This window comes from Narcine bancroftii, chromosome 11 (assembly GCF_036971445.1).
Source record: "Narcine bancroftii isolate sNarBan1 chromosome 11, sNarBan1.hap1, whole genome shotgun sequence".
NCBI classification, from domain to species: Eukaryota; Metazoa; Chordata; class Chondrichthyes; order Torpediniformes; family Narcinidae; genus Narcine; species Narcine bancroftii.
The window spans coordinates 92653750-92680614 of NC_091479.1; the positions used below are offsets into that span (position 1 = coordinate 92653750).

Consider the following 26865-nt stretch of genomic DNA (forward strand, 5'->3'; position numbering starts at 1 on the left):
TCTGTCCACGGCCGAAAGCTGCTGTTTCGAGCTGAACTCATTCTCAGAGAGGAAGGATTTGTCCTGATCGAGATTCATCGGTAAAATCGGTTTGGATGATTATGGAATTTGCAAGTGAGAATTTTCCAATCGCTGGCCATCATTCGAAAGGAAACGACTACTACGCGGGGGCCGGAGCAACTCTGGAGCAAGTCATGGAGAGTATGGAGGGGGGAACTTTCTATCACAAGAACGCATCAAAACGTATCCAAACTTTCCTTCATATGGAAGGCAACGAGCACCGCGAGAGGCCGGGGAAACCCGTCCAGGTCGACGGTGCGAACGGTAGGTGCAATAGCCGTCAGAATCCGCACTCACACCACTCCTGGAAGTGCGCAGGGTAGGGTTGTCCCAAGGATCGGACATCAGGACATTTAAACAAATCTCCAGTAAGTGCTTTGAACGTGGGTTGAGACCCACATACGTGGCCTTTGCGATCACCTTAGCGATGATCATTTGTAGTTTTGTATTTAACTCTTAATTCAGGAATTGCAACTTGCTTTCGAGTGCGATATCATCGCTATCAAAGGCGAACAACAGGGAGAGCTGTTTGTTCCGGTTGTTCCTCGCTATGGAGTTGATATGTTACCATCACAAACTATTTATCTTCATTCAGTCACCGATCGTGCAATTGGTGGAACCGTTTCAGAAATCGAAAACAGCTACAAATAAAACCTCCAACTGCAGGGGTTTTGTTTTAGGATCTAAAATGTCAGAGATGCTCGTTTTCAGTGGGCAAATAAATATGGGTCTTGGGGAATAAAATTCATTGATGGGCTGAATATGAGTGAAGCGGTAACACGAAAGGTGGATGGCAAATCCCCGAAGCAAACTGCAACTGCATTCTGTCCACAGCCTCAGGGGCGTATCCCACCCCTAAGGTGGAGGGGGTGGGGGGGGGGGGGTTGTGGCTTCCTTTATTATTTAGGGGAGGCAAGTGCTAATTATGCGAATCTAGGGTTCTTGGGTTGCTGGATCATCTGTTGCCAACCGAACCCAAGCAACTCCTCACCCAAGGAAGAAATTACTTGTGGCTCGTACTCCATCCACCAAGCTAGGTATCCCAGAATCTCCGGGTCGGGCCCAATCCGGCCGGGATGGGGTGGAGGGGAGGGATGGTACAGTTTAAGACCACTTTCATTCTCACTTTGAAAAACGTATCACTTGATTGACACAATTCTGACTGAGGACAAGGGCAGACTTCTTCCATCAGCAAACGGTGGCATTTAATATTGATACTTTACTGGTACTGTAATAGGTCGTCTCAAATAATTAAGCTTTTATTTACGTCCCATCGCGAGAAGATGGTTTTCCACTTATAAAATAAATTTTAAAAATCAATATAAACGACCTCGCATTTGATTGCAATATAAAGAACAACTCAATCTCTCGGTGACTCCGGACTCAAACCGGTGCTGGGATGGAATGTTAGTGACCTACCAAGCTGCTATACTGAGCGACTTAGATGATTTCTGAAAATAGCTCATTGTAGTGGCGTTATTGGTGATGTTATATCCCAGGAATTCTTAGAAAAATAAATAATGACAGGATTTTTAAAATTTATTTTCTTGAACTTTGCACGTCCTGGATAGAAATGGCTACTGTGGCATTCGATTAACTTTTAATTGGTCCTATTATTTACATTTTTCAAAGCACATTGCTAAATTCTTACTAAATATATTCGGGAAGAAGCAAGATTCATTTTCAGGCGTTTACTTTATTTAAAATGAAAATATGAATGTTAATTCAGAAGGAGATTCTTGGATTTATGATGGTCCATTTACTTTTGGGAAGTTCTGGTCCACCCTTATCTTTGAATTGATGTTGAAAGAACGTCCAATGCAAGTTGTCAAGACTCGACCACCGTTATCGCCGTTTCCCCACCGGAATTTGATGACGCTTTAAAATACATACATATTTAAAATGCACACACACTTATGCACGCATCAGTGTTGCGTTGTGGTCAAATGAATCCAGTTGTGTCGTCGGTTCTGCATCAAAAAGAGCAGAGAATTGCGACAGCCGGCGTCGTTTTCTATTTGATCGCCACGTTATTTTAATGTTTCCCTTTAAATTTGGAAGCAGACACAAAAAAAAATCCGTGTGAATGAATTAAACAAAAATATTTAACGCAATATGTTTCCCACGTACTTTTCAGAGAATTCGCCCCTGTTGTCTGGTGGAGTTTGAAAGTCCAACTGCAAGAATTTTGCTCAATGTATTTAAATGTTTTTTTTAATCTTTGGGATTCATAAAATCTTCTAAAAATCTCACATCGCGCCTTTTGACGCAAACAAATATCATCTAATGCCCACATAAAGAAATGTATTTAAGATTTTCGCCCAGCTCTCAGTGTAAAAGTTACCTGTGCTCAACCTCTTCACAATTTTACAGATTTTTTTTACACTCAATTTAGTGGATAAATCCCAATGGGCTCCGGTGCCAGATGAACACATTGCAGCAAATTATTCTGCAGACTGGGCTTGTATAAATGATTGCTTATTAAGGTAGTAAATTCAGGAAGCTTAATAAAATGATTCGGTTGACAAACTCAATCGGTTTTTTAAAAAAATATCTCGACCTACGATGATATGTTTCATTCTGAAAATGTTTATTCCCTACTGGGAGATTAAGGATTTTACTTAATTAGGAACGTGCATCAACTTCTGATCATTTCAAGGGGCCATCGCTTCCAGAGAGGACTGCGGAATGGAACTGGCGTGCCAACGAAACGACACCGTGCAGACCTCGTTCTTTGAATAAGATCTGGTTGCCTTCGTCTCCGAAGCGAAGGCCGATGTGCATTCGGAGACGGGCAGCGACCGCGTCCCGGGAAGTTGCAGTTCGCTTCGGCCTTTCTGCGGAGAATCGAAATTTCTCCCAAATCCGGAATTTAACTCGAGCAGAGTCTGACCCACCCTGAAACTGTTCAGGTGAAGTGCGAAACCCCGTGAGCAACAAGTCGGAATTCCTGGTTGGCCAACGACCTGCGAGGGTTGAATTTCAACTCCGTTCTGCATCTGTTATAAAATGAGCAAAGCTGCTTTCGGCCAAACGTGGGGCTGTGTTCAGCTTCCGCGCAAGGATCGTCTTGTTGAGGAAGGGTTGAGATGGGAGAGGGCGCGGGTTACTTCTGGAACGAACCCCCTGTGGATGACCTACTGCAAAATTCACTTCCCGGGAACTGTTCTCCTTTCTCTTCTGCGTCCTCGCTCATCACAAACTGGTCAGGAGTTGAAAATATTCACCTTTCATCAAGCGCAGAATTGGGTTTCCCCAGATCCAAAATTACGCAAAAGCACCCAGCTTTTTTTAAAAAAGCAGAGCAATTATGTGTTTTAAATACATTAAATATTTAAAAACCAACTGCAGATGATCGGCATGTTCAGAAAACGGACGAGGAATGAGCGTGTCTCCTATAAAATCCGTTTCCGAGCCAGTGTCACAACTCATGGGCGAGCTTTATAACTTCCAGTGACAGGATGTGAGCCCATGGTTGCCGTTTCCTTCTGAGGAGCATCAAAGATCCAGAATGGGGTTCTCTCTCTCTCTCTCTCTCTCTTTCTCTGTCTCTCTCTCTGTCTCTCTCTCTCTCTCTCTCTCTCTCTCTCTCTCTGTCCCCACCCCACCCCCCCCTCTCTTTTTCTCCTCTCTCTCTCTCTCTCTCTCTCTCTCTGTCCCCACCCCACCCCCCTCTCTCTCTTTTTCTCCTCTCTCTCTCTCTCTCTCTCTCTCTCTCTCTTTTCTCCTCTCTCTCTCTCTCTCTCTCGGCAGCTCATAAATAAAATAAGCGGTCCTGGGCACTTTGGAGAACCGGTTGTTCTCCGTCTGACAAATGATGCTGAAGCTTAGAAAGATCAGTGGCTGTGAGAATAAATGATGTGTTAAAATCCGAGGAATCACCTCCCTTCTCTTGTTTTTTTAAAAGCATCTTTTGATTGAAAATAAGATGATTTAACCATTCCGATAAAATGTTCACCTTTAGGGTTTGGAATTCCACATGATCGGACTGAAATTCAGTGTTGCGGATTGTCTGATATTAGTCAGTCCTAATGGGTATAGACCCATCCAAAAACAATGTAATTTCGGTGTTATCCTGTGCATATGGATCCAGTTAAACAACCCGCTTTATGTCTAGATATCGTTATTTTTTGAGGTTTTTTTTAAAAAAAGGAACACAAATATCTCTGGCACATTTAACCTGCAAGAAACATCCAACTTTTGTCATATTTTCTCTCAAATTCGATTATTTTGCAACTGTTCCATGATTTGTTTGAAATCCATCACTCTTTTTCAATGGTCGGCGCCTCATAAGGCGCGAGTGTCTGAATTGTCAGTGGGCAAAGAATTTTAGGGCGAAATCACACTCTGATGTTCATGTTCCAGAAAGGCCTTTTGCACATGTATGCAACTTTCAAGCAGATGGTACAAACACTGGGATCAGCATTTTCTGATAGGAAATCAAGCCCCATTTTAATGTCACCCTACCTCTTTCAATCGTTCCTTTTGACACTTGACTTTTTTAAATATCTTTTCTAACTCATTCCATTTTCCATCTATCCTTCATTACAATCGCACACGTTGCATCACCAATAACTAGAATAATAAACGGATTATTTTTGTGAAATGTAGCTTCTTTTTAAAGTCTTCTTCGAGTAAGGACGGTCCACTCCTGTCCTGTGGGTTCAGAAGGAGCTGACGAAGCCAAAGGGACCTGTTCACTTTGGCACGGGAGTAATTTGGGAGGTAGGGTGCTCTTGGCATTCTTTAAGCAAGGGGTTTGTGAATTTCCAATGCATGAATTTGTGGTTTTCAGTACCATACCAAATACCCCTTCACCATTTGGAGTGGTGAGAGATTTCCAGGAGGCAGGTGTAGGTGTTTTTTTTTTCAAAGGTGGCTTGAATCCATTGCTCTGTCCATATGATAGTTCCTTGCTGTCTCAGGGCACGGGGAGTAACTGTTTTAAACATTGTCATGGATTTCTATTCTAATGGGGGTTCTGATGTCTTTACAAGATCAAGTAAAGCAATGATAATGTTTTTAACCTTCATCTGGGTATTCTAGTGTACTCTGATCTGAACCCTGGCATGACAACTTCAGTTATCTCTCCAGTGCCTTTAAGAGGGCAAGACGATAGTTTCTAGCAAGATGGGATCTATAACTTTTCCTATGACAGAGATCTGGTTTAACAGAAATCTGACGTGGATCATTTGCCATTTCTATTTTTGATGATTTTCATTTTTTGTTTAAAGATTTTATCATTAATTATCATTATCCTTTTATTGCCTTGTTGTGACAATCATGTTTTGTCCACCAGTATTTCCCTGTTTTAGTGGTTGCAGAAATTTCCCCGTGCCCTTTACAGTTAGAGAAAGAAGCAAAAGAGAGACCCTCGGTATCAATGGATATCAGTGGATTCGCCTCCACGCTCCCGTAGCTTCTGCAGCCACCCCGACTTCAGTCCAAACCATCAGCCACCCGAGTTCCAGACCCAAACCTCTGACACGATCAGGAAGTCTTCAGTCTCCAAGGCCCAACAGGATCCCATCTCGCTTTCGGCACCCTCTCATGTCCTGGTACTCCTTCAGACAGTCTCAAGTCAGTATCCAGCAGTCCGCAGCCTGCATGGGTTCCTTGTCTCAAGTCGGCAACAGCCTGCCGCCCCTCTGTACCTCAGCCGTAGAGTCCGCCACCATTGTAATCATCCTGTAGGGTCATCTCCTCTGCTTCTCCTTCTCAAATTGTTGGGGGAGGGGGCTGGTCTCCCCTTTTTCTGGTGCTCTGTTTCCCAGAGTCTACGATCTCTTGAGGCTGCTGCCAGCACAAGTGCCACCATCTTGAGGTCAGAGCCTGCATAGAAATATACCCCACCTCACTGTGCAATAACAATTGTTCAACAAAATTTGACATGAATACCCATTCAAAGTGTTGGGGTAGAAACACAATGGAGTACAAGAAAAATGATCATTCTGCCCATGGAGCAGTTTCAAAAGACAATCCAGTTAATCCTACTTCTCTGCATGTTCCCTGTATTCCTGCTATTTTCTTTCCACTTTTGAGCAATTCTCTTTGAAAGATTGTTTTGAATCTATTTCCACCATTTGGGAATGCATTCCAAAACCTTCACACCTGATGTGCAAAGAAAATACTTCCTCATGTTGACTCTGGTTCTTTTTAAAGTTCAATTTACATCTCTACAGTGCAATTATCAACTTCTTATCCATTTGGAAACAAGTTTTCTTTTTTTCCCATCTAAGCCTCTTATGGTTCTGAATCATCAAATCATGCTATTCTTTACAGAAAACAATGCCATGTTCTGTCCATTTCAGCCCCATGGAAACATTCATGCTGTTGGCGTGCAGAGTTCTATGCAATGGCAGCTGAGTCTGTGCCCTGTGCCTCGATATAAAGTTCAAGATCCCATATGAGTTATTCTTTGCTTTGCTAATTTGACCTCCCACTTCTTATCACCGTGTTCCTGTGTTCACTTTCAAATCTATGCATTTAGCTATTTTAACATTTTCACTTAGTTCTTACCAAAATATAAAACCTCACATCATTTTGTATGATATCTACCAAACACCTGTCTGTACTTTCTTGAAATCTACATACTTGATTACATTTCGATGTTTCCTGCCAACTACAACTTTCAGATTGATGTCTTTGACCCAAATCCATATTACAAATGTTCACAAAAACACAGCAGTGGTTCTTGGTTTGAGAAATTGATGCATACAGAACTCCAGCACTAAATTTAGATTTCAGAAATTTAGTCAATGGTAACTTATGATAAAATTTTGAATCCCTCTTTGACTCTTCACCTATTTTTTAAACGTGTTTTCCTATGGTGGTGAAACTTCACAGTAAGTGGATGAATCCATTTCAATTATAAAATCTCTTGCTTTGAATTTTGTTCTGTTCTGTTTCTTAAGAGTCTTGCCTATCATTCAGTTCCTAGGCTTATCAGAGTCCACATCTGAAGTATTAGTTTGACTTCCTACTTCCGATTGCGGGCAGACTAGCTGTTTAGTTTTTGTCTTACAGATGTTCAAAATCTGCAGGGTTTTATATTGTTTTTGAAGTTGTATTGTTTTTATTGTGGGAGGATGTGTTTGACAAACTGCATGTATGAATTGGTTCCTGTATCAAATGTCCCATTGTTTTCTTTGTTATCCAGTTAATTATGGCGCTTCGAAGCCAATGGGTCAACCTGCCTGCACTGACCTGTCGAGACCCATTGAGAATTATTGCAATATGAAGGTGTCCCCCTTGAAAGGTCTGGAGGATCAGAACATTGACAAGAGCGACTCCAATGTCTCCAGCACAAAGAAAAGAAGAAATAGGACTACGTTCACTAGTTTACAGTTAGAGGAACTGGAGAAAGTGTTCCAGAAAACTCATTACCCTGATGTATATGCTAGGGAACAGCTGGCTCTTCGCACAGAGCTCACAGAGGCCAGAGTCCAGGTAAGCAGTTAAATTTAGCTAGCAACTCACTGAATAAATCTTTTGTTGAATATTGACATGATCGATTTCTCTACAACAGCAGAATGTGCTTTTGGTGTTTGATGAAAGATGTGCACAAATAAATGGCATTTGTAATGAGATAATCCAAAATGGCTATCTTCAAATATATTTGGCTAGATTTTGCATTAATATTAGCGAGGCTGTCAGAGTGCTTTGTTTATAGAGGAATAAATCTGACAGCATCTTCCAGAACAAGCATGGAAATGCCGAAGTTGCTTCAATTGCTGTTGTTTTCCCACAATTTTTACAATACCAACAACTCGCTAATGGTCTCAGCATTGAAATTCCTTCAAGAATGTGAAATTGCAGCACTTGCCAATTAATGACACAAAGCAAACCTGATAAACTTGGGGCTGCGGCATTCGGCAATGAGTGAATTTGCTAATGGTTTGATTCATGTTGCTAAGTGGAGCCCAGTACTATTTGCAGACTATGAAACCCTAGACTAAGTTCATATCTGTCTGGCCAAACCTGCTGGCTAACCTGCTTTTGCATCTTACCCATGACAAACTTGTGGTGCTATGGCTTTGTCTAATGAAGCTGGGAGTCTGAATAATCTTGACCCAGAAATATCTTCTGGAAACCTCTGCACAATCTGCCAAAGCACCAATATTTTCAGTGTTGCAATTTGAAATTTTTTTCAATTTGTTAGGAATGAAGACCTCATTCCCGTATGATAAACCCTAAAGCAGGGGTAGCCAATCTTTTATTTTTTAATGTAGACATACAGCATAGTCTGGGCCATTATGGGCCACGAGCCAATGCCACCCAATTAACCTAAATCCCCAGTACATGCTCGTGGGCTGAAATGACCTGTTACTGTGCTGTATGTCTAAATTAAAAATTAAAAGGGTGGTTGCCCCTGTTAAAATTATCATTTTTAAAAATCACTTCCAAAAAATCAGAAAGCTTGTTCAAAGCTTGTTCAAATGTGCCAGAGAAGTTAATTTGGAGTAGTCAGAAATGATTACTTTTTGGAAAACATCCTTAACATTCACTATCAGAGTAGACTTGATTAATATATAATGCAATGAAACAACATGTTGACAGCATTCAGTGCGCACCATCGGTGAGACAAATAGCAAAATACTATCTTCACAAAGTTGATAGAAGATGTTTCTGTTCTTTTTAAAATATTTTTATTGATTTTAATAAATAACATACAAACAAGAAGGGTACAATTCAATAGAAACATAGAAACATAGAAAATAGGTGTAGGCCATTTGGCCCTTCAAGCCTACACCGCCATTAATTTTGATCATGGCTGATCATCCACTCAGTACCCTGTTCCAGCTCTCTCTCCATACCCACTGATCCCCCTAGTCACAAGTACTAAATCTAACTTTCTCTTAAATATGGCTATGGAACCGGCCTCAATCACTTCCTGTGGCAGAGAATTCCATAAATTCACCACCCTCTGAGTGAAACAATTCTTCCTCATCTCAGTCCTAAAGGACTTCCCCTTTATCCTTAAACTGTGACCCCTGGTTTTAGACTTGCTCAACATTGGGAACAATCTTCCTGCATCTAGCCTGTCAAATCCCTTAAGAATTTTGAATGTTTCTATTAAATCTCCTCTTAATCGTTTAAACTCCAGCGAGTACAAGCCCAGTCGTTCTAGCCTTTCTTCATATGCAAGTCCCGCCATCCCTGGTATCAATCTGGTCAACCTTTTCTGCACTCTCTCCATGGCAATGATGTCCTTCCTCAGATAAGGAGACCAAAACTGAACACAATACTCCAGGTGAGGTCTCACCAAGGCCCTATAGAACTGCATCAATACCTCTCTGCTCCTGTACTCAAATCCATAAGATAGTATGGTCAGTAACATAAACTAAATAAGGTATTCTGTAAATCATTAACATATAAATCACATTCTAAATGGTATATACCTTTTTTTAGAAAAAAACCTCTAAAAATACAAAAAAAGAAGAAAGAAAATAGTAGAGGATAAAAACTCAAACCCCTTTCCTAACTGTATTGCCAGATGCTAAATATGACTGATATTAAAAGAAAAACAAAGATTTAAAAAAATATATATTAATATAAGGAACATGGAAAAAGGTACAGGTCAGACAATTTAATTAAATTGGAGTAAAATTATAAAGTAAGACAGTGAGTCATAAATGACCGCCATGACTTCTGGAATCTTACATCAGAATTATTAATTGAATAACAAATCTTTGAAATTCAGAGAGTAACTTGTGGACTTTGTCATTTAACCCTGGATCTGTACCTTGCTGGATGTATGGATGCTACTAACTATGACATCAATCATTGGACAAAAAGTCTTGGCTCTGTAAGTGTATGTTAGTAACTGGAGATACAAAACTGAAAGCAAAGTAACTACTAAATGATTTTAATGCACTCAAGTTATGCTGTTCTTGTTGGATGTTATGAAGACTATCCCTAATGCTGTTCAATATATTGAACACATATCAGTGTGTGTGCACAATCGCCCATGGAAATTAATCTTATTTCTACTGGCATGTTAAAATCTACTTCATATGATTTTGACATTGCATACACTAGAACAATCTCCATTTATTTATTTTAGAAATAAGATATATTCTTAAATTTATGAGCTAAAACATTGGTAACAGACATAATTGTTTTACGAGTATCAGAAATAAGGTAATTATCTACTCTGAGATTCAACGTTTTTTCCTCTTTGGTTTGTTATCATTGAACTCTTCCTGCCCTCAAACCACCTCCTTCTCCCGGGATTTGGAAAAAAAAATTGAATTGTTGTATTTGGTTTCCAAATCTCAATGAGGAAATTAATAGGAAGTCAACCGATGGCTTATTTCATGTTCAATATTCTCTTCAAGATTTATATATCTGTCACTTTATTGCTCCAAGCAGAATATTACAACACTTCGTTGTTCGGAATATGTTGCACTGTTATCAATGGAGGGAAAAAAACAACTTGAGTTTGGATAATACTCATTCTAGCTAAAATTATGTCACAACGATTTGCAAAGGACTCAATTGAAAACCTAAGATTTCAGTTTTCTGGAATTTTCTCTATAACTTGCACCTATTTATTTAGCTGCAATTTAAAATATCAGAAGAAAATGTAGACATACAGCACTGTGTAATAGGCCAATATGGTCCTAAATCCCCTTAACCTATACCCCCAGTATGTCTTTGAAGAGTGGGAGGAAATCCTAAGAAAATCCATGCAGATACAGGTGGAATACAAAAACTCCTTTCAGTCAGCGCAGGATTTCAACTCAGGTCCAGTCCCGATCGCTGGCGAGGTAAAGGCATTGCGCTAACCGCTATGAAAACCATGCTGCCCAAAGGTAATAAAGAGAGCAAAGATAAAGATGCATAACCAATGTTTTGGGCTTGATCCTTTCAGCAAGGTGTGAGGAAAATATGGCAGGCGCCTAAACAAAATGGTGGAGGAATGAGACAAGGGAAGGAGAACAGTCCCACAGGCAGATAGTTATAGATGGATAAAGTAGCGAGGACACACCAGCAAACATGGCTCTGTGAATGGAGAGGGAAAGGGATGGAAGGCTGGAGGAAAGAATAAAGAGGGTTAGGGTAGGGAGGTAGAACAGGGAGTAGGCTAGCAGGAACCAGAGAAGTCGATGTTAATGGCATCCAAAGAGTGCCCAGATGGAAATGAAAGATAAAGATACATAACCAATGTTTCAGGCTTGAGCCCTTCCTCAAGGTATGAACAAAATGTTTTTCTCTCCAAAGGGAGTTCTGTGGGAATTTCTTTCACTGCTACCCATCTGTAATCCCTGCAAAATCAAATAAATTCACGTTTAATCAAATCAATATCTTCACTGTTCTTGGCTGAGACTAAATATATATTAATTCTCTATCATATATCCTGAAGCACAGACAATGAAGAGATCAAGAAATAACATCTACTAGGCCGTAGTTCTGAACTTGCCATTACAGTGTCTATAAAAGTAGGCCAGTACCTTTTTGAGAGGTCTATAGCATTAGTGATTTAATAGTGTATGCTGGTATTTAAAAAAAATTATAACATTAATATCAGCAAACAGCACGGCAATCCTTAATTAATTATAATTATTAATTAATAATCCGCTTAATTTATCAGTGGATCTGAATGGATAAGATAATTAAGAAAAGAAAATGCAAATTTACGTTGTAAAATCACTGTGTTTCCTTTACTGTTGTCAATGGACTAAAGTTTAATTGTGGAGAAGAAGAAAGCAAGCAGTACCAGAAAATTCTAAAGAGCAAAATGATAGGTTGCATTGTAGCTAAAATAGTCGACAAGAAATGTTCCAACAATCACCCAACGTCTGGGTTCTGCTGACTTCATAATATTGCTCACTCTGTTCACAATGTCAGTTTTAGTTTAAGACAGCCTTTCAAGATAAAGTTAATTAATAGCCTGGGATATCAAGCAACAATTCAGTGATAACAATTCACCTCTATTTAAATTTAAATTTTGTTTTAGACATACAGCATGGTAGCAGGCCCTTTTGGCCCACTAACCCATTCCACCCAACTGCACCCAATTGACCTACAACCCTTGGTACATTTTGAACGGTGGGAGGAAACAGAAGCACCCAGGGAAAACTCACGCAGATATGGGGAGAATGTGCAAACTCCTTAATGACAGCATGGGATTTGAACCCAAGTCCCGATCGCTGGCGTTTAACAGCGTTGCACAAACTGATACGCTAACCTTGCCACCCTTCCAGAAGATTCGTACAAACCCCCGAGCCATCACTCTCAACATTCTTACTTTCTGACTGTATAGACATTATGTAAATAAATATTTCTATCACATTGTCATGTCTACGAATCCAAAAATGAATCTGCATTAAGTCAAGGAAAATATACACAGCTTTCATTTCTCTTGGTTTGAAAAAAAGTTATGAGCCTTTAGGCAGTAAATTGCAAATTGTGATGTCACCCACAACAGGACAAAAATATTGAGATCATTGGTATTTGTCCATCAGAATCAGAAACAGAATTTATTGCCATGAACGTGCCATTAAATTTGTTGTTTTGCACCAGTATCACAGTGCAGACCTTACGAAAAAAGAAAATAGTGCAAGAAAAAGTTAAAGAAAGGCAGTGTCTGTGGTTCATTGTTCATTCAGGAATATGATGACAGAGGGGAGGAAGCTGTCCCTGTGCCACTGCATGCTCGTCTTCAGGCTGCTGTACCATTTTCAGAGAGAAGAGGACATGACCTAGGTGGTGGGGGATGGATGCTGCTTTCTTAAGACACTGCCTCTTGTAGATGTCCTCAGTGGAGTTAAGTCTGGTGCCCGTGATGTCGCAGGCTGACTTAATAACCCTCTAGAGTTTTTTTTTCTCATGTCCTGAGCATTGGCATCTCCGTATCAGACAGTGATGCAACCAGCCAGAAACAGAGGTTGGGCTGATTTTTATCATGGCTACTCTGCTGGATTTGTTTCTATTTCTCCTGTACCCGGAGAGGGCCTTGTGGGCCTGCATCAGTCCTTTATTGAGCAGTATACCTCCTTCTGCATGGAATGATTTATTAGTTTTAATGTTCCCAACTAAATAATTTATTGGCTGAACAGTTATCTTGACCATTAATTAAGCAGTCATGGCTTTGTCCAATTTACTAGGCTTGTTTTATTATGTGGGTTCATTCCTTTGCTTAGGCTTTTGTCAGATTGGCAGAACAAAATGACAGCGTCAACAAAAGGAAACACCAACTCTTTCATGCCATTCAAAGAGAATAGCAATGAAATTGGGAACACGTGTCAATTCTTGCTGGAACTAAGAGACGAGGCTGTGGTAGGAGGACCATCTCTCTGTTGATGCCATATACATTGTATTATGGAATTTTACACATGGATATCATTTTCATAAGAACATAGCATAAGAAACAAGAGGAAGCTATACGGTCCATTAAGCCTACTCCACCATTCAATAAGATCATGGCTGCACTGGCCGTGGACTCAGCTCCACTTAACTCACCTGTTCCCCATAATCCTTAATTCAGCTACCATTCAAAGGTCCATTTAGCTGTGTCTTCAATACTTTAAAAGAGGCTGCCTTCACTGCTTCATGAGGCAGAGTTCAACAAATTCTGCGAGAGAAGTAATTCCTCCTCATCTTTGTCTTTAATCTCTTCCCATGAATCTTGAGGCTATGTCCTCTTCTCGTCTCACCTGCTAGTGGAATTAGCCTTTCAACTTCTATCTTTATCTATTCCTTTCGTAATTTTACGCTTTTACAATATCCCTCCTCATCCATCTGAACTCCCATGAGTTATAGTCACGGGCAGCTCAATCTCCCCTCATTTCTAGAATCAACCTGGTGGACCTCCTCTGCACAACCTTCAGAGGTGGTAGGACCTTTCTCAAGGATCGAGGGCAGAATTGCATGCAGTGCTCCAGGTGTGGCCTCATCGGGGCCCTGTAAAGTTGCAGTCGCACTTCTCTGCTCTGAAATGTGATCCCTCGAACAATGAAGGCCTATATCCCATTTGTCTTCTAGAAGAGCTGCTGTACTTGCATACTAACATTTTGCAATTCATGAGCAAGTACTTCCAGGTCTCTGTACAACACCATCCTGCAAATTTTCACCATTTCAACAATGGCCCTATTTGCTCTTTTTTTTCTTCCAAACTGGATGACCTCGCATTTCCCAATGTTGAACCCCATCTGCTAGACCGTTGCTCACTTACTTAGCTGAACAATATCTCTTTGCAAACTCCTTAGGTCCTCAAGACAATTTGCTTTGCCTCACTTCCAATTTGCTTCTCCTTTATTGTGATCCCTGATTATGGACCATTTACTTTGTCTGACAAGAGAGGATGGATTTTTCAGTGTAAACATACAGAACTGACTTATAGATATATCTCTTGTTCCTGAAATAAACCAACATGCAATCATTCACTTCCATGTTCATTGTGCTCTATTTGTTTCTCACTTCTCCTATGGGATACATATTTTCTCAGCAGGGATAAATTGCGATATAAAATTAGCCTGCAGTGTAACATAACACAGGGGATAGCAAATCAACAACCTGTTTCCCATTAACTTTTCCTATCATAAATTAATTGCCTATTTTACCTTCCACCGGATACTGGATTGATTCATTTGCTTGATTGGCCAAGATTAACATTTATCTCACCATTTCCTTCATTGTATGTTCAGCTATTGTTTTCAAAGGGTCCTCAGATTATTAACTGATTTTACTATCCAATGAACTAGTGAATGCTCTGATAAAGGGTTCCAACTCGACACATTGACTGACCATTTCTACCCATGGAAGTTGTCTCATCTGACTTGCTGAGTGCTTCCAGCAAGTCATTGTGTTTATGTTGTAATGATCTCACACCATTTGTTGGGTAGCTGAAATTATCTTTCACACATTAAGCTGGAGAACTAAGTTTCAGTGGATCTTCTCCCTGTGCAAAGTTCAATAATATAGGCAGAAAAAAAATTCAAGGAAACTTCCCTGGATGATAACCATACAAATGGGCAATCTTTATTCCTCTATGGCAACCTATCCTCGCGTTATTCAGCGGCCCATAACATAAGGAATGAGAATAAACCCATTTACTGGCTATCCGTCCTCACTTATGCTACAGTACATTGCGCCTTTGCAGCTGAGTTTAAATGTGGTGATACTTTCTACTCCACTATCCTTTCAAAGACTGAGATTTTAACCTCTCTCTGGGTTGTGCCACTCTCTGACATGTGTTATACTTTGCAGGTTTGGTTTCAAAATAGAAGAGCAAAATGGAGAAAAAGGGAACGCTATGGACAGTTACAACAAGCTCGTAGCCACTTTGCAACTTCCTACGATGTGTCTCTTTTACCCAGGACTGAAACTTATTCACAGGTAGGTATCTAAAGAAGACACACAGGAACAAATACCTCAATCTCTGAGGATAGCAGAATATAGAACATGTAAATGTACACCATATTAACAGGCACTTCAGCCCATGTCTGCACTGCACATCAAGTTGAACTAAAATGATATTCCATGCATGTTCTTGTGTCTATTTAGAAGCCGCTGAAATGCTACCATCATATCTGGGTCCTCCACTATTCCTAGCAGCCTGTTCCTTGGAAGAGCATGTAGTGACATTAAACTGATTATGTTAAAAATAAAAATTTTTCAATGCCTTTTAAGATGTCTTTTGGGTATATATTATTTGCCCAAAAGAAAACAATTAATAAGGGGAATAGATTTATAGTAACTTGGAGAGGAATTAGAATGCAAAGATTAAGGATTATTCTTTTCTCAACTAGTGAATGGTACACTCAGTCCATGAAAGGGTGGAGAGAGTATAAAGTATTCTGTGCAACTTATTGCCATAAGCAGCTGTGGAAGCGGAGTCACAGCTATTTGACCCATCAAGGGTTATGGGGAGAAAGCCAGGGAGTGGGTCTGAGTGGGTGACTGGAACAGCTCATGATTAAAATATCGGAGCAGATTTGAAGGGGTAAAGAGCCTGCTTCTGCTCCTATACCTTGTGATCTTGTGATTATCACACTTTAAAAAAGCAGCAGGAAGACTTAATGTGCTGCAACCTAGTTTGGGACTGAGAGCCAGTAAATGAGAGCCAAGATTTATTCAGAAAGGACATATTTTTCCCTTGTCCTCCGTCTGTGCTGTAAACTCCTCAATGAATCTCTCACTAGGCCCATACATCCATAATGTATATGGGCACATGAACAAATAAGTTAGGAGATGATTAGGCCAGGGGGTCTCAAGCCTGTGATTTTCATTCAATGAGATAATGATGAACTAATTATAACCTCAATATTATATTCCTGTCTTCCCCAGAAACTTTTACTCCTTTTTGCCTCTCTCCAAACATACTGGGGGTTGTAGGTCAATTGGGTGCAACTGGGTGGCATGGGCTCGTGGGCCAAAATGGCCTGTATGTGTAAAATTTTTTTAAATGTTTACAAATTTAGACATTTAAAATTTAGAAATCGATCTGCACCTCAGATATCTTTAGTGACTCTATTCTCTCTGAAGGGAGTGGGTGTATTATTTTTAATACCCTCTTGTGCAAGAAGAAATCACCTCTCCACATCTACCCTGTCAAACCCATCAGCATCTTCCATGTTTCAATCCAGTCCTATCTTATTCTTTGAAATGTATGAAGACACAGACCTAATTCTTCCAACCATCCTTCATGAGATACCTCAGCCATTCATATATCGGTCTAGTAACCCTTCTCTGAATTGTTACCAAAGCATTAACATCCTTCCTTAAATAAGGACATAAATATTGAATGAGGTACAGTAAAACCCCTGGCATCTGGCATCTATGGGAATTACTAAATGCCGGAGAAGTGAGTTTTCCATTATTGTGTGATTGGCAAACTAACGGCAAGGCAGGTCAATTTTAAACTTTGGTATTTTTTTACCGATTGCTTGAAGTTGCTGGTTACTTGAATTCCAGATAACAGGAGTTTTAATGTACTCCAAATATGGTTTTGACATTGCAGTATAGAACTGACACTTGACCTCTTAACATTTCTATTGAAATCTCCTATGAATAAACAATAACATTTTGTTACTTTTCCAAATTACTTATCTTCAAAATGACAATTTGTAAATTGTACCTCAAAACACCCAGATCCCTCTGCTCTTTAGAGATCTGAAATCTTTCTCCATTTGAGTAAAATATTCTTTCCTTTCACCTTTTACAATAGACTGGTTCAACTTCTCCACATTATACTCCTTTTGCCAGATATTTGCCCATTGAACCCATCTTCATACTATCCTTATGTCCTCTTCATGACCCATTAAAAAAAATCTTTAAGTCATCAGCAAAATTACAATCATACTTGTGACACCTTCATCAATGGCGTGTATATAATTTTCAATAGGTTCTCCGCATCTGCCCTGTCAAAACTCACCAGCACCAATTTTTATTTGACTCAACACTTCTTGTCAAAGAATGACATTGTTTCCTGATAGACAATCTTCTAACCACATTAAGAGTTACCTCCTAAATCATGGGCTTCTATTTTCCATGCTAACTTTGATGTTGCACTTTATCAAATCCCTTCTGGAAATATAACGTATCCAGTGGTTTTCCATTATCCACAGTGCCTGTTACTTCTTCAAACAGCTCATTTCACAAAACCTCATTGACTTTGCCTGATTGGCTTGAACTTTTCTAAGTGCCTTTCTAAATTTAATAACCACTTTTAACATTTTCTCCCTAACAAATGCTAAGCTTAATTGACCCGTAATTTCTAGCTTCCTGTCTCCTTTTCTTCTGCTCTTCTGAATAAAGGAGTTATATTTAATTAAACATAAAAGTTCGCAGAAACTGTGATTGAAGTTAAAACACAATGCTGGAGAACTCAGCAGTTGCAATATATCTTTGTCTCACTAACTAACGTTACAGGCTTGAGCTTTTCATCAAGGTATGGACAAAATGTTGGCAGGCATCTGAACAAAAGGACTTATATTCGCTATTTTATAATCTAATGGATCCTTTCCTGAATTCAAGTTATTCTTTGGAAGAAATTAAATACATTTTTGTTATGGAACACTTTTAGCAATCTGATGAACTTAGTAAATCACATTACAATCTGACACATTTTTCTCATTCATGTGAGACAATTCTCCATTGCTAATTTACATTAATATTGCATCAATTTATGCATTAAATACTGCATTCCAACAGCATTATATAAATGGAGTCTTTGATCATTGAGTATCACGTTAATTCTGATATTTGCGAAGCATAAACAGAAATCATTCCCCTTTCTCCCTATTCACCAATAATTTCAAAGTGTTAAAGATCAAGAAACCTCTTGTTATGGTTTGAATCATCCTTTATAGGAGAATAGAGGAACTTTTTTTTTTCTTTGCCACGCCATGAATCTCAACATTTAGTACTTTATCAAGCACAGATACCTCAATTCTTACAAACATTGAAGAGATGTTTGTGGTATTTTGATAGAATTTTTAAAGTGATTGCACATAGTTAATCCAGCTAATACAGGGTCAGTGTTATGGGGATGGGGGGGGGGGGGGGGGGGTGGGAGTTTAGCTGGCCATGCCCGCCTCCCAAATTAACTATTGCATCCCTCCACCCACTCACAGTACTAGTGTCACTAGGGGGTTGTGAACTACACTGGGTGATATCATCAAAATTAATCACATGGTTTTGTCTCCACGCGCAAAAAGCACTTGCATTTATCTGAAACGTTGGGGGATGGAGGGAGGGGGATGGAGAGGAGAGGGAGGGGAGAGGGAGGGAGGGGAAGGGGGGAAGTAGTGATGGTGCAGCAGACAGAGGAGGTCCATGGCAGGTATGGCACCCACTCCACCCCTCCTATTGAATGAGTTCTCGAACGGCAGTTTGTGCCCCCCCCCCCCCCCCCAATTAGATCTCTTCTGATGCTGATTCTACAGATACATAAAGATAACAAGAAACTCAAACTGTTATCACCCCAGGTTCTTTCTTTTCCAAAGAGAATGTCTTTCTGTGTGCTCTTGTCTTTCTATCTACATGAGGAAGAAGAATAAGTTCATTCTATGTTCTAAATGCTGTAATTCATCCTCATGGGCTCCATATCTATCATTCAATCCTTCTATTTCCCATTGCCTGGAGGGCAATATTATCAGACTTTTAGAGTTAACCAGACACTATTAGTTTGTAAAACATCTATTATAATCCAATTTAAAGGAAATCTTGAATTTTCAGATTAATAATCGTCATGGTAAAAAAAAATAACTGAAATAAGTGGTTTATTATCATCCGATTGTACAAGTACAACCCAACAAAACAGTGTATTCTGGTCCTTGAATTAAGTTTCAAAGACAGGAAAATGCTAGCAGCCCTAAGCAGGTCAGGTCGCATCAACTGACAGAGAGACAAGGTCACCGTTTCTGGTCAATGGTCCTTCATCGAAAATAGAACAGTGAAAGAACAAATAGGTTTTATATTGCTGAGCCGAGTCTTTGGTCCTTGGTCTGCACCCTTTTGAAGACAGTCCCTCTGTTCTCTGCACCTCTCCTCTTTTCTGTATCTTAAACCTTGCTTGTTTTCTTATCATTACAAATCTGATGAAGCATTCACTTTATCTATGCCACTCAAGGTTTTGTAAATCTTTATGATGTCACCACTCAGCCTCCTTCGCTCTGGGCAAAGAAGACACAGCCTATCAGATCTCTCCTTATAACTCAAGCACTCTAGTCCAGGCATCCCCTTGGTGGATCTCCTCTGCACATCCTTCTTCATAATGAAGTCCTCCCTGAAGCTGATCAACCAGAACTGTACACAAAACCTCAGTGGTCACACCAACACTTTGTACAACATCTGGAGTTTTGTTTTTAATTGAATGAGCAAAATATATATTTATATGTCAAATAACTTTACTAATATATTCCTGGTGAAGCAATATCAATTGCATTTAAGTTCCACGGAGCTTTAGCAATATTTTCTCTCATCTTTCTGTCTTTCATCTGTTGTTTATAAATTTAAGTCCTTCCCATTATATTTCACCAATATTTACATTTTCTCTTTCTATGAATTTTCTGAACTTTTTTTCTCCTTTGACTTATTCATTTGGTGATTGTTTCTCTGGAATTTCTGTTCTATTTTTGTCTGATTAGTGTCTGTCAGTCTTGAACCATTTAATTTTAAACTACTTTTTTTAATTCTTAAATTTAAATTTAGACATACTGGTCTACGCTGGTAACAGGCCCTTCCTGCTCATGAGGCCATGCCACCCAATTAAATGACCTACAATCCCCGGTATGTTTTGAACAGTGGGAGGAATCCGGAGCACCTGGAGGAAACCCACGCAGACATGGGGAGAAGGTGCAAACGCCGTACAGATGGTGCCAGATTCGAAACAAGAACATTGGCGCTGTAATAATTCTTAACAATTCTTAAACCATCTTAAATATTTTGAGTGTAACAAGCTGGAATTAATCAGTAATCATGCCCAGGGAATAATGCTCCCCGTCTCAACTGCTCTTGTTCAACAATAATCATATTTTGGAATGGCCTGGCACCCTAGCTAGCTGGAGTCTATATTGGCAGTGACAATCACAATATTAGATTGATGTTTTAATTTCAGATGGTAACATCCATTTTCATGAAATCCATTTTTCTTTTCTGCACCAACATTTGCAACATGACTGCTGCTTTTGAAGTGCCGTTAAAATGGCAGGTCTTTCAACCCTTTTTTAAAATTTCATTTTGAATATTGGAGAAAGAGTTCCCTCCATTCCTTCTGGATGCAGGTACCTTGGCTATGGTGAAATAAATTCAAATAATTTAAAAACACATCACTGGGAGCTTGGATGGTTTCACACCAAGACCTGATGGCAGTTAGAAGCTTTGTCCTGCGGTTCCTGGTGCAGAATTGCAGGACTCAGACACTTTATTAAGAAAATACATCAAAATGCCTGAGCGACTTTGAAATGCCTTTGATTGATCTCCTGTAGAATGTTACATGATCTCAAGTTGACTGAAGATACTCACTTACATAATGAAAATTAATCTCGTGAAAGCAATTAGCTTAAAAGATTTTCATTTTTGGGTACTTTAGCTTTAAGGCTGTTCCAAGGCTGCATTGGAGAATGCCTTATCAGAACAGTTAAGGCATTTAATAGAATATCATTTGTAAATTTCTTTTTGTTCTTTTCTGTAAGTTATTTATGGATGCAAAGAGATCGTGATATAAAATGTTTCCCCATGAAAGCATAATTTAAATACTGATTCCTTATGTTTACCTGATGAAGTGTCATTCTGGAAAAACAACAAAGTTTTCTTTGAATGCTTTCTCCCTAAGTAGATAAGATGACATGACTTGCTACACTGTAAAATGTTACTGAACAGCAGTTGTTACGAACTGCACGTAACGAACAGCAATAGGATAGTGTTTAATTTTAAAACACCAATTTTATTTTTTACTCTTAAACTTTAGTCTTAAGTCTTAAACTATCCTTAACACTATATCTATCCAAAACTATGCACAGGTGTGTGTGTGTGTGTGTGTGTGTGTGTGTGTGTGTGTGTGTGTGTGTGTGTGTGTGTGTGTGTGTGTGTGTGTGTGTGTGTGTGTGTGTGTGTGTGTGTGTGTGTGTGTGTGTGTGTGTGTGTGTGTGCGCGTGCGTGTGTGCGTGTGTGTGTGTGTGCGCGCGCGTGTGTGTGTGCGCGCGTGTGTGTGTGCGCGCGTGTGTGCGTGCGTGCGTGCGTGTGTGCGTGCGTGCGTGCGTGCGTGTGTGTGTGTGTGTGTGTGTGTGTGTGTGTGTGTGTGTGTTATACCCACAAACCATTACAGTCCAGGCCAAAATCTAGAAAGTTACTTCAAAGTTCTTTCTTTTAAATTCAGTGTTGAAGCAACGGCCTTTGAAATTTAAGAATTAAGGTTGAACTGACTGACGGGGAGACTGGAGTTGTCGCTGCTACAGACTCACGAATTATCCTTGCGTTGCCTTTGAAGAAATGCCCATCCACGTGAGCTGTGGTCATATCACTCCTGGTGCTTTAGTAGCCAAGACTCGAACTGGGCAGCTTCCACAAAGCTTCCAAACCCCTGATACCGGTCTTTCCAAGTGACCTTCACTGTTCGTCACAATCAATATGAAGCATTTGCTTTCCAAAAGACCCTCCTGGTACAGGTCAATCCACCAAAAAGGCCCAGTCATGCTCTGAATTCCACAAAATGGCTGGCCACAAGAGTTGCTTCAAAAAGCTGTTTTCTCTTCAGCAGTCAAAATGGTTCTCCCTTGCAAAATCACAATAACTTTGTAAAATCTATCAAATCTGGAACAGACTGTGACAAGCCTTCCCTCAGTTCTTCAAAAGTATTGAATTGTCACTGGGCTCTGACTTGGGTTGTGATGAAGCTTTGTGAAATGCTAACTGTGACCATTCAGTTCCTCCTATCTATACTATCCCTTAGTGATAATCCCATTTTACTATAATGGGAGCTCGTAATATAGTGAAGAACAAAATGCTTTGATGCTTCATTGGATATTCAGTAGATGTTGAACCCTAATTCTGATTAGAAAATAGATAGTTATGCCACTCATCTGTTTCTCTTTCAGCTGCAGAGCAACTTGTGGGCAGGAAACAGCCCCACCAACTCAGCAGTGTCGTCCTGTGTATTACCACGTGAATCGTCCCCTTGTATGTCGCCCTACCCTCACTCGCACAGAAATGCCAGTGCTTATATGGGCATATCAAATCATCAAAACCAGTTCAGTCAAGTAGCTCTAAACAATCTCTTTAATGACTCTGTATTGTCGAGCTCTTCTGATGGACATGCCTTTGAACCAAGGCCAGAGTGTGAACGAAGATCCTCAAGTATTGCTGTCCTTCGAATGAAAGCCAAAGAACATGCTGCTAACATATCATGGGCCATGTAATGGCCATAGAAAGGTAATGAAATCATGGGCCATGTAATGGCCATAGAAAGGTAATGAAATGCAGGACAATCTATAAATCGACATGCCCCGTGCAATTGTGTTCCTGGAAAATAATGTGCCAAGGTGCTGCATCTTAGCAACAACATAGTTGTAAGCATATCATGGGAGAGTGATTCACAGGAATTTTTTTATTCAATGCAATCCTGAAGGCAGTAGAAAAGACTAAACTGGAAAATTGCATAATAGATCAGAAAGTTGCAATTGGCTGTTTAAAGTGGACATTGTGTATCATTTTACAGCACATGTTATTGTTCAGTTCATGAGCCTGTACCCACTCTATGAAAATGCTCTGAATCTCATTCCTCTTTATAGATAGACAGATGAACCTGTCTCTGGATTGAGCACATAGTGTGGATAATCTTTAGTTTGACCTGGCTGGGACGGGTGAGAGTGAGGTGGGTAATTATTGGAAATACCGGCGTACGGAGAAAAGGAGTCCTGGTTAATTTAACCAGGGTCTTAGTTGAATAATTTTGTTCTCCCATTTCTGGTCAGTGGTCAGCCAGAGTGAAAGGTGGGCTGGCATTTGAGTGGGAATGCCTATGAAGGCTACAATTAGTGAATGATCAGAGGGAGAGAAATAAAAATCAGAGGAGTGAGCTGGATTGATGACAAGTCAAGGTCGATTGTAGATCTTGATGGGCAATTGTGTCAAAGGGGCCTAGATCAAGGGTCAGAAGCTCCCTCAGCCTCTCCTTCCTAAAGTTGACAATAAATTCAAGTTTATTATTATCTGAATGTACATAGGCAACCCGTCCAAACAGCGTTTCTCCAGACCATGTTGCGCACACGTACACATACACACGCAATACACAGTACATAATGATCAAATTAATAATAAAAATAAATATATGCGCATGATTTACACAGTTAGAGGATATTGTTCATCAGTCTCATAGTCAGTGATAAGAAGCTGTTCTCCAGTCTGGCAGTCCTGATTTTGATGCTCTTGTATCCCCTTCTTGATGGTAGTGAGTTAAATATACCGTGCGCTGGATGGAAGAGGGCTTCTACAATTGGTTGAGCCCTCTTTAGTCAATGCTCCCAGTAAATATTGTCAATAGAGGAAAAGGAGACTCCAGTGATGCTTTCAACCGTTATAATTATCCTCTGCTCAGACGTTCTGGTCTGATACTTTGCAGCTAACATACCACATGATGCAGCTAGATAGGACCCTCTCAATTATGCTCCTGCAAAAGGTTGTCGAGTTGGGGGCTGGAAGCCTTGCCCTCCTCAGCTCCTTTAGGAAGTGTAGGCCCTGCTTCACCTTCATAACTAATGAGGAGGTGTTGTGTGTCCAGGATATGTCATCCTTTATATGGACACCAAGGAACTTTGTGCTCTCTGTTCTCTCCATGATGGAACCATTGATGTGTAGTGGAGAATGGTCGACTTTGTCCTCCTGATGTCCATAATCATCTCCTTTGTCTTGTCCATGTGGAGACTCAGGTTGCTGTTCTCATACTATTCAACAAGCTTTTCAACCTCCTCTCTGTCATGCGACTCATCACTGTTACTGATGACTGTTGTGTCATCCGCAAATTTGATGATCCTGTTTGGATTGAATCTGGCAGTGCAGTCACAAGTCAGCAGCATGATCAGTAGCGACTGAACACTAAGGTGCACCAGGGCTCAGTGTGATTGGGCTTGAGGTTATGCTGTCAACCCAGACTGACTGTGATCTTTCTGTCAAGAAGTCCAGAATCCAGTTGCAGAGCAGAGTGTTGAGTCGCACCAAAGACAGTTTATTCACCAGCCATTGAGCTATGATTATGTTGAATGCCAAGCTGAATTCAATGACCACAGCCAGGAGTATCAGGTGGGTTAGGACAGAGTGAATGGTCAAGGCTATTGTTATCATCTGTGGGCCAGTTTGCTGTGATGTGATCCATCACCAGCTGATTGTATTCGTGATTGTAGACATCGGTGCCACTGGGTGCTAGTGATTTAGTCTGGTTACAGTCGCTTTCTTGGGCACTGGGATGATGTTGGCTGCCCTGAATCCTGTGGGGATAGTGGACTGCTGCAGTGAGATGTTGTAGAGGTCCATTACGACCTCTGTCAACTGGGTTGCACAGATCTTCAGCACTCAACCGAGTGTGTCATCTGAATCAGCTGCTCTGTGTGGGTTTATCCTGCACACAGTCTTCCTCACCTCAGCCGTGGCTATGATGTTCAGAACAAGATTTATTTTCTGGGCAGATTGAACACATCTTCCAGCAGTTTCCATCAACAAATGTGGTGCGATTCCTCCCAAACGAGTGCAGCCAATGAACATTAGTTACATAAAAATTGGACCTTTTGGTCATCTTGAGGTAGAGGCTGCTGTATTGGAAAATTCCTCAGTCAATTTCCATTCGAACCAGCTTCAGTGATCTCCAAATGCAGCCTTTTAATGATTTGTGGAGCATACTCAATTCTAATTTTCTTTAAAACTATTTTACAGTTACGTCTCACAATGTTCCAATAATGTTCTTTTAATGGTTCACTTTATATAAGCTTTGTTTGGATTTCTTTCTGTGTTACAAGGTTGAAGAATGATTTATTTGAGGTGTTTAAATTGATACAGCAAAGGGATTCGAAAGAGTGATGAGGGATAAAAAAAATTATTTCCTCTATCCAGAGAATGCCACAACTAAAGAAATAGAGCTTGATCATTAAGGGTGAAATTAGAGAGCACTTTTCATATAATGGCTGGTGCAAAACTGAAACTCAGTTCTCCAATTATTGTAGATGATGAGCCAAATTAAATTGTAAATCCTAAATTTGATTGATACTTGTTAGGTAAAACAATTCAACAATGTTCAACCTATTGACTTACTGTTCCTTTGTCCAGCCTCCAAGATAACTAATTCTGCCAAAAAGATAACCTGTGAAATTATTTTTCCCACTACACATTATAATCTAATAACAGTAAGCCCCATTGTGTCTCTATTCTACAATTCAGTACATTTACAATATTCCTGATTCTAGGCATTTGACTCCAGTATGTATAATCTTTCAGTGCCTTGGTGTACTCTATGAACATCAGAAATAGGAGCAGGAGTTGGCCATCTGGCTCTTTCAGCCAGCTCTGCTATTCAACAAGATCATGGCTGATCTGGCCATGGACTTAGTTTCATTTGACTGTCTTTTCCCGATAATGCCCCTGCTCTGCAAAAATCTATCTCTCTGTGTCTTAAATATATATACCGAGGCAGCCTCTGTTGCAAAGAATTCCACTGATTCACGAGTCTCTAGGAGTGCCAGTTCTTCCTCGTCTCTGTCTTGAATCTATGTTCCCTTGGTCTAGTCTCACTAACCACTGGAAACAACTCGCCTGCTTCGATCTTATCTATCCCTTTTAATAATTTTACATGCTTTTGAAGATCCCCTCTCATTCTTCTAATCTCCAGCGAGTATAGTCCCAGGCAATTTTAATCTCTCCTCATGGGCTAACTCCTTCATCTCCAGAATTGACCCAGTGAACTTCCTCTGCAGCACCTCAAGTAAGGACTTAATGCAGCACCCCAGCTGCTGCCTCGCTAGCCTCCTATACAGTTGCCGCAAAACCTCCCTGCTGTTGAATTCAATCCCTCTTAGCAATGAAGGCCAACTTCCTATTTGCCTTCTCAATCACCTGAACCCAACCTCTTGTGGTTCATGCACAAGCACTCCCAAGTCCCTGTGCACAACAGCATGCTGCAATCTTTCACTATTTAAATAATAATCCAGTCTACTATATTTTTCTTCGTAAACTATTCTCTCAATGATGGTATCGGAATAGGTCACAAAATTTGCTGCCGATGTTTGATTAAAATGTTTCTATTTGGCTGAATAGTGTATTTGAAATTCAGTTGGAAATAAAGTTGAAATGTGGATCCTCTTGTTTGAGGAATAA

General features: G+C 40.1%; 1 protein-coding gene across 1 annotated transcript; it reads left to right on the forward strand.

Annotated features, from left to right (window-relative positions):
• Positions 1-42: 42 nt before the first annotated feature.
• alx1 (ALX homeobox 1) lies at positions 43-26865 on the forward strand. Its single transcript, XM_069902839.1, has 4 exons — positions 43-324; positions 7220-7509; positions 15274-15402; positions 22605-26865. Exons 1-4 carry the CDS (start codon positions 96-98, stop codon positions 22923-22925), a joined length of 969 nt encoding a protein of 322 aa, XP_069758940.1. The 5' UTR covers positions 43-95; the 3' UTR covers positions 22926-26865.

Bases quoted from the DNA above. Each gene is read 5' to 3' on its own strand.
- alx1 (XM_069902839.1), top strand. From the start codon at position 96: ATGATTATGGAATTTGCAAGTGAGAATTTTCCAATCGCTGGCCATCAT. The intron at 325-7,219 runs GTAGGTGCAATA...TTTGTTATCCAG, and splicing joins CCAGGTCGACGGTGCGAACG to TTAATTATGGCGCTTCGAAG. The intron at 7,510-15,273 runs GTAAGCAGTTAA...TATACTTTGCAG, and splicing joins TCACAGAGGCCAGAGTCCAG to GTTTGGTTTCAAAATAGAAG.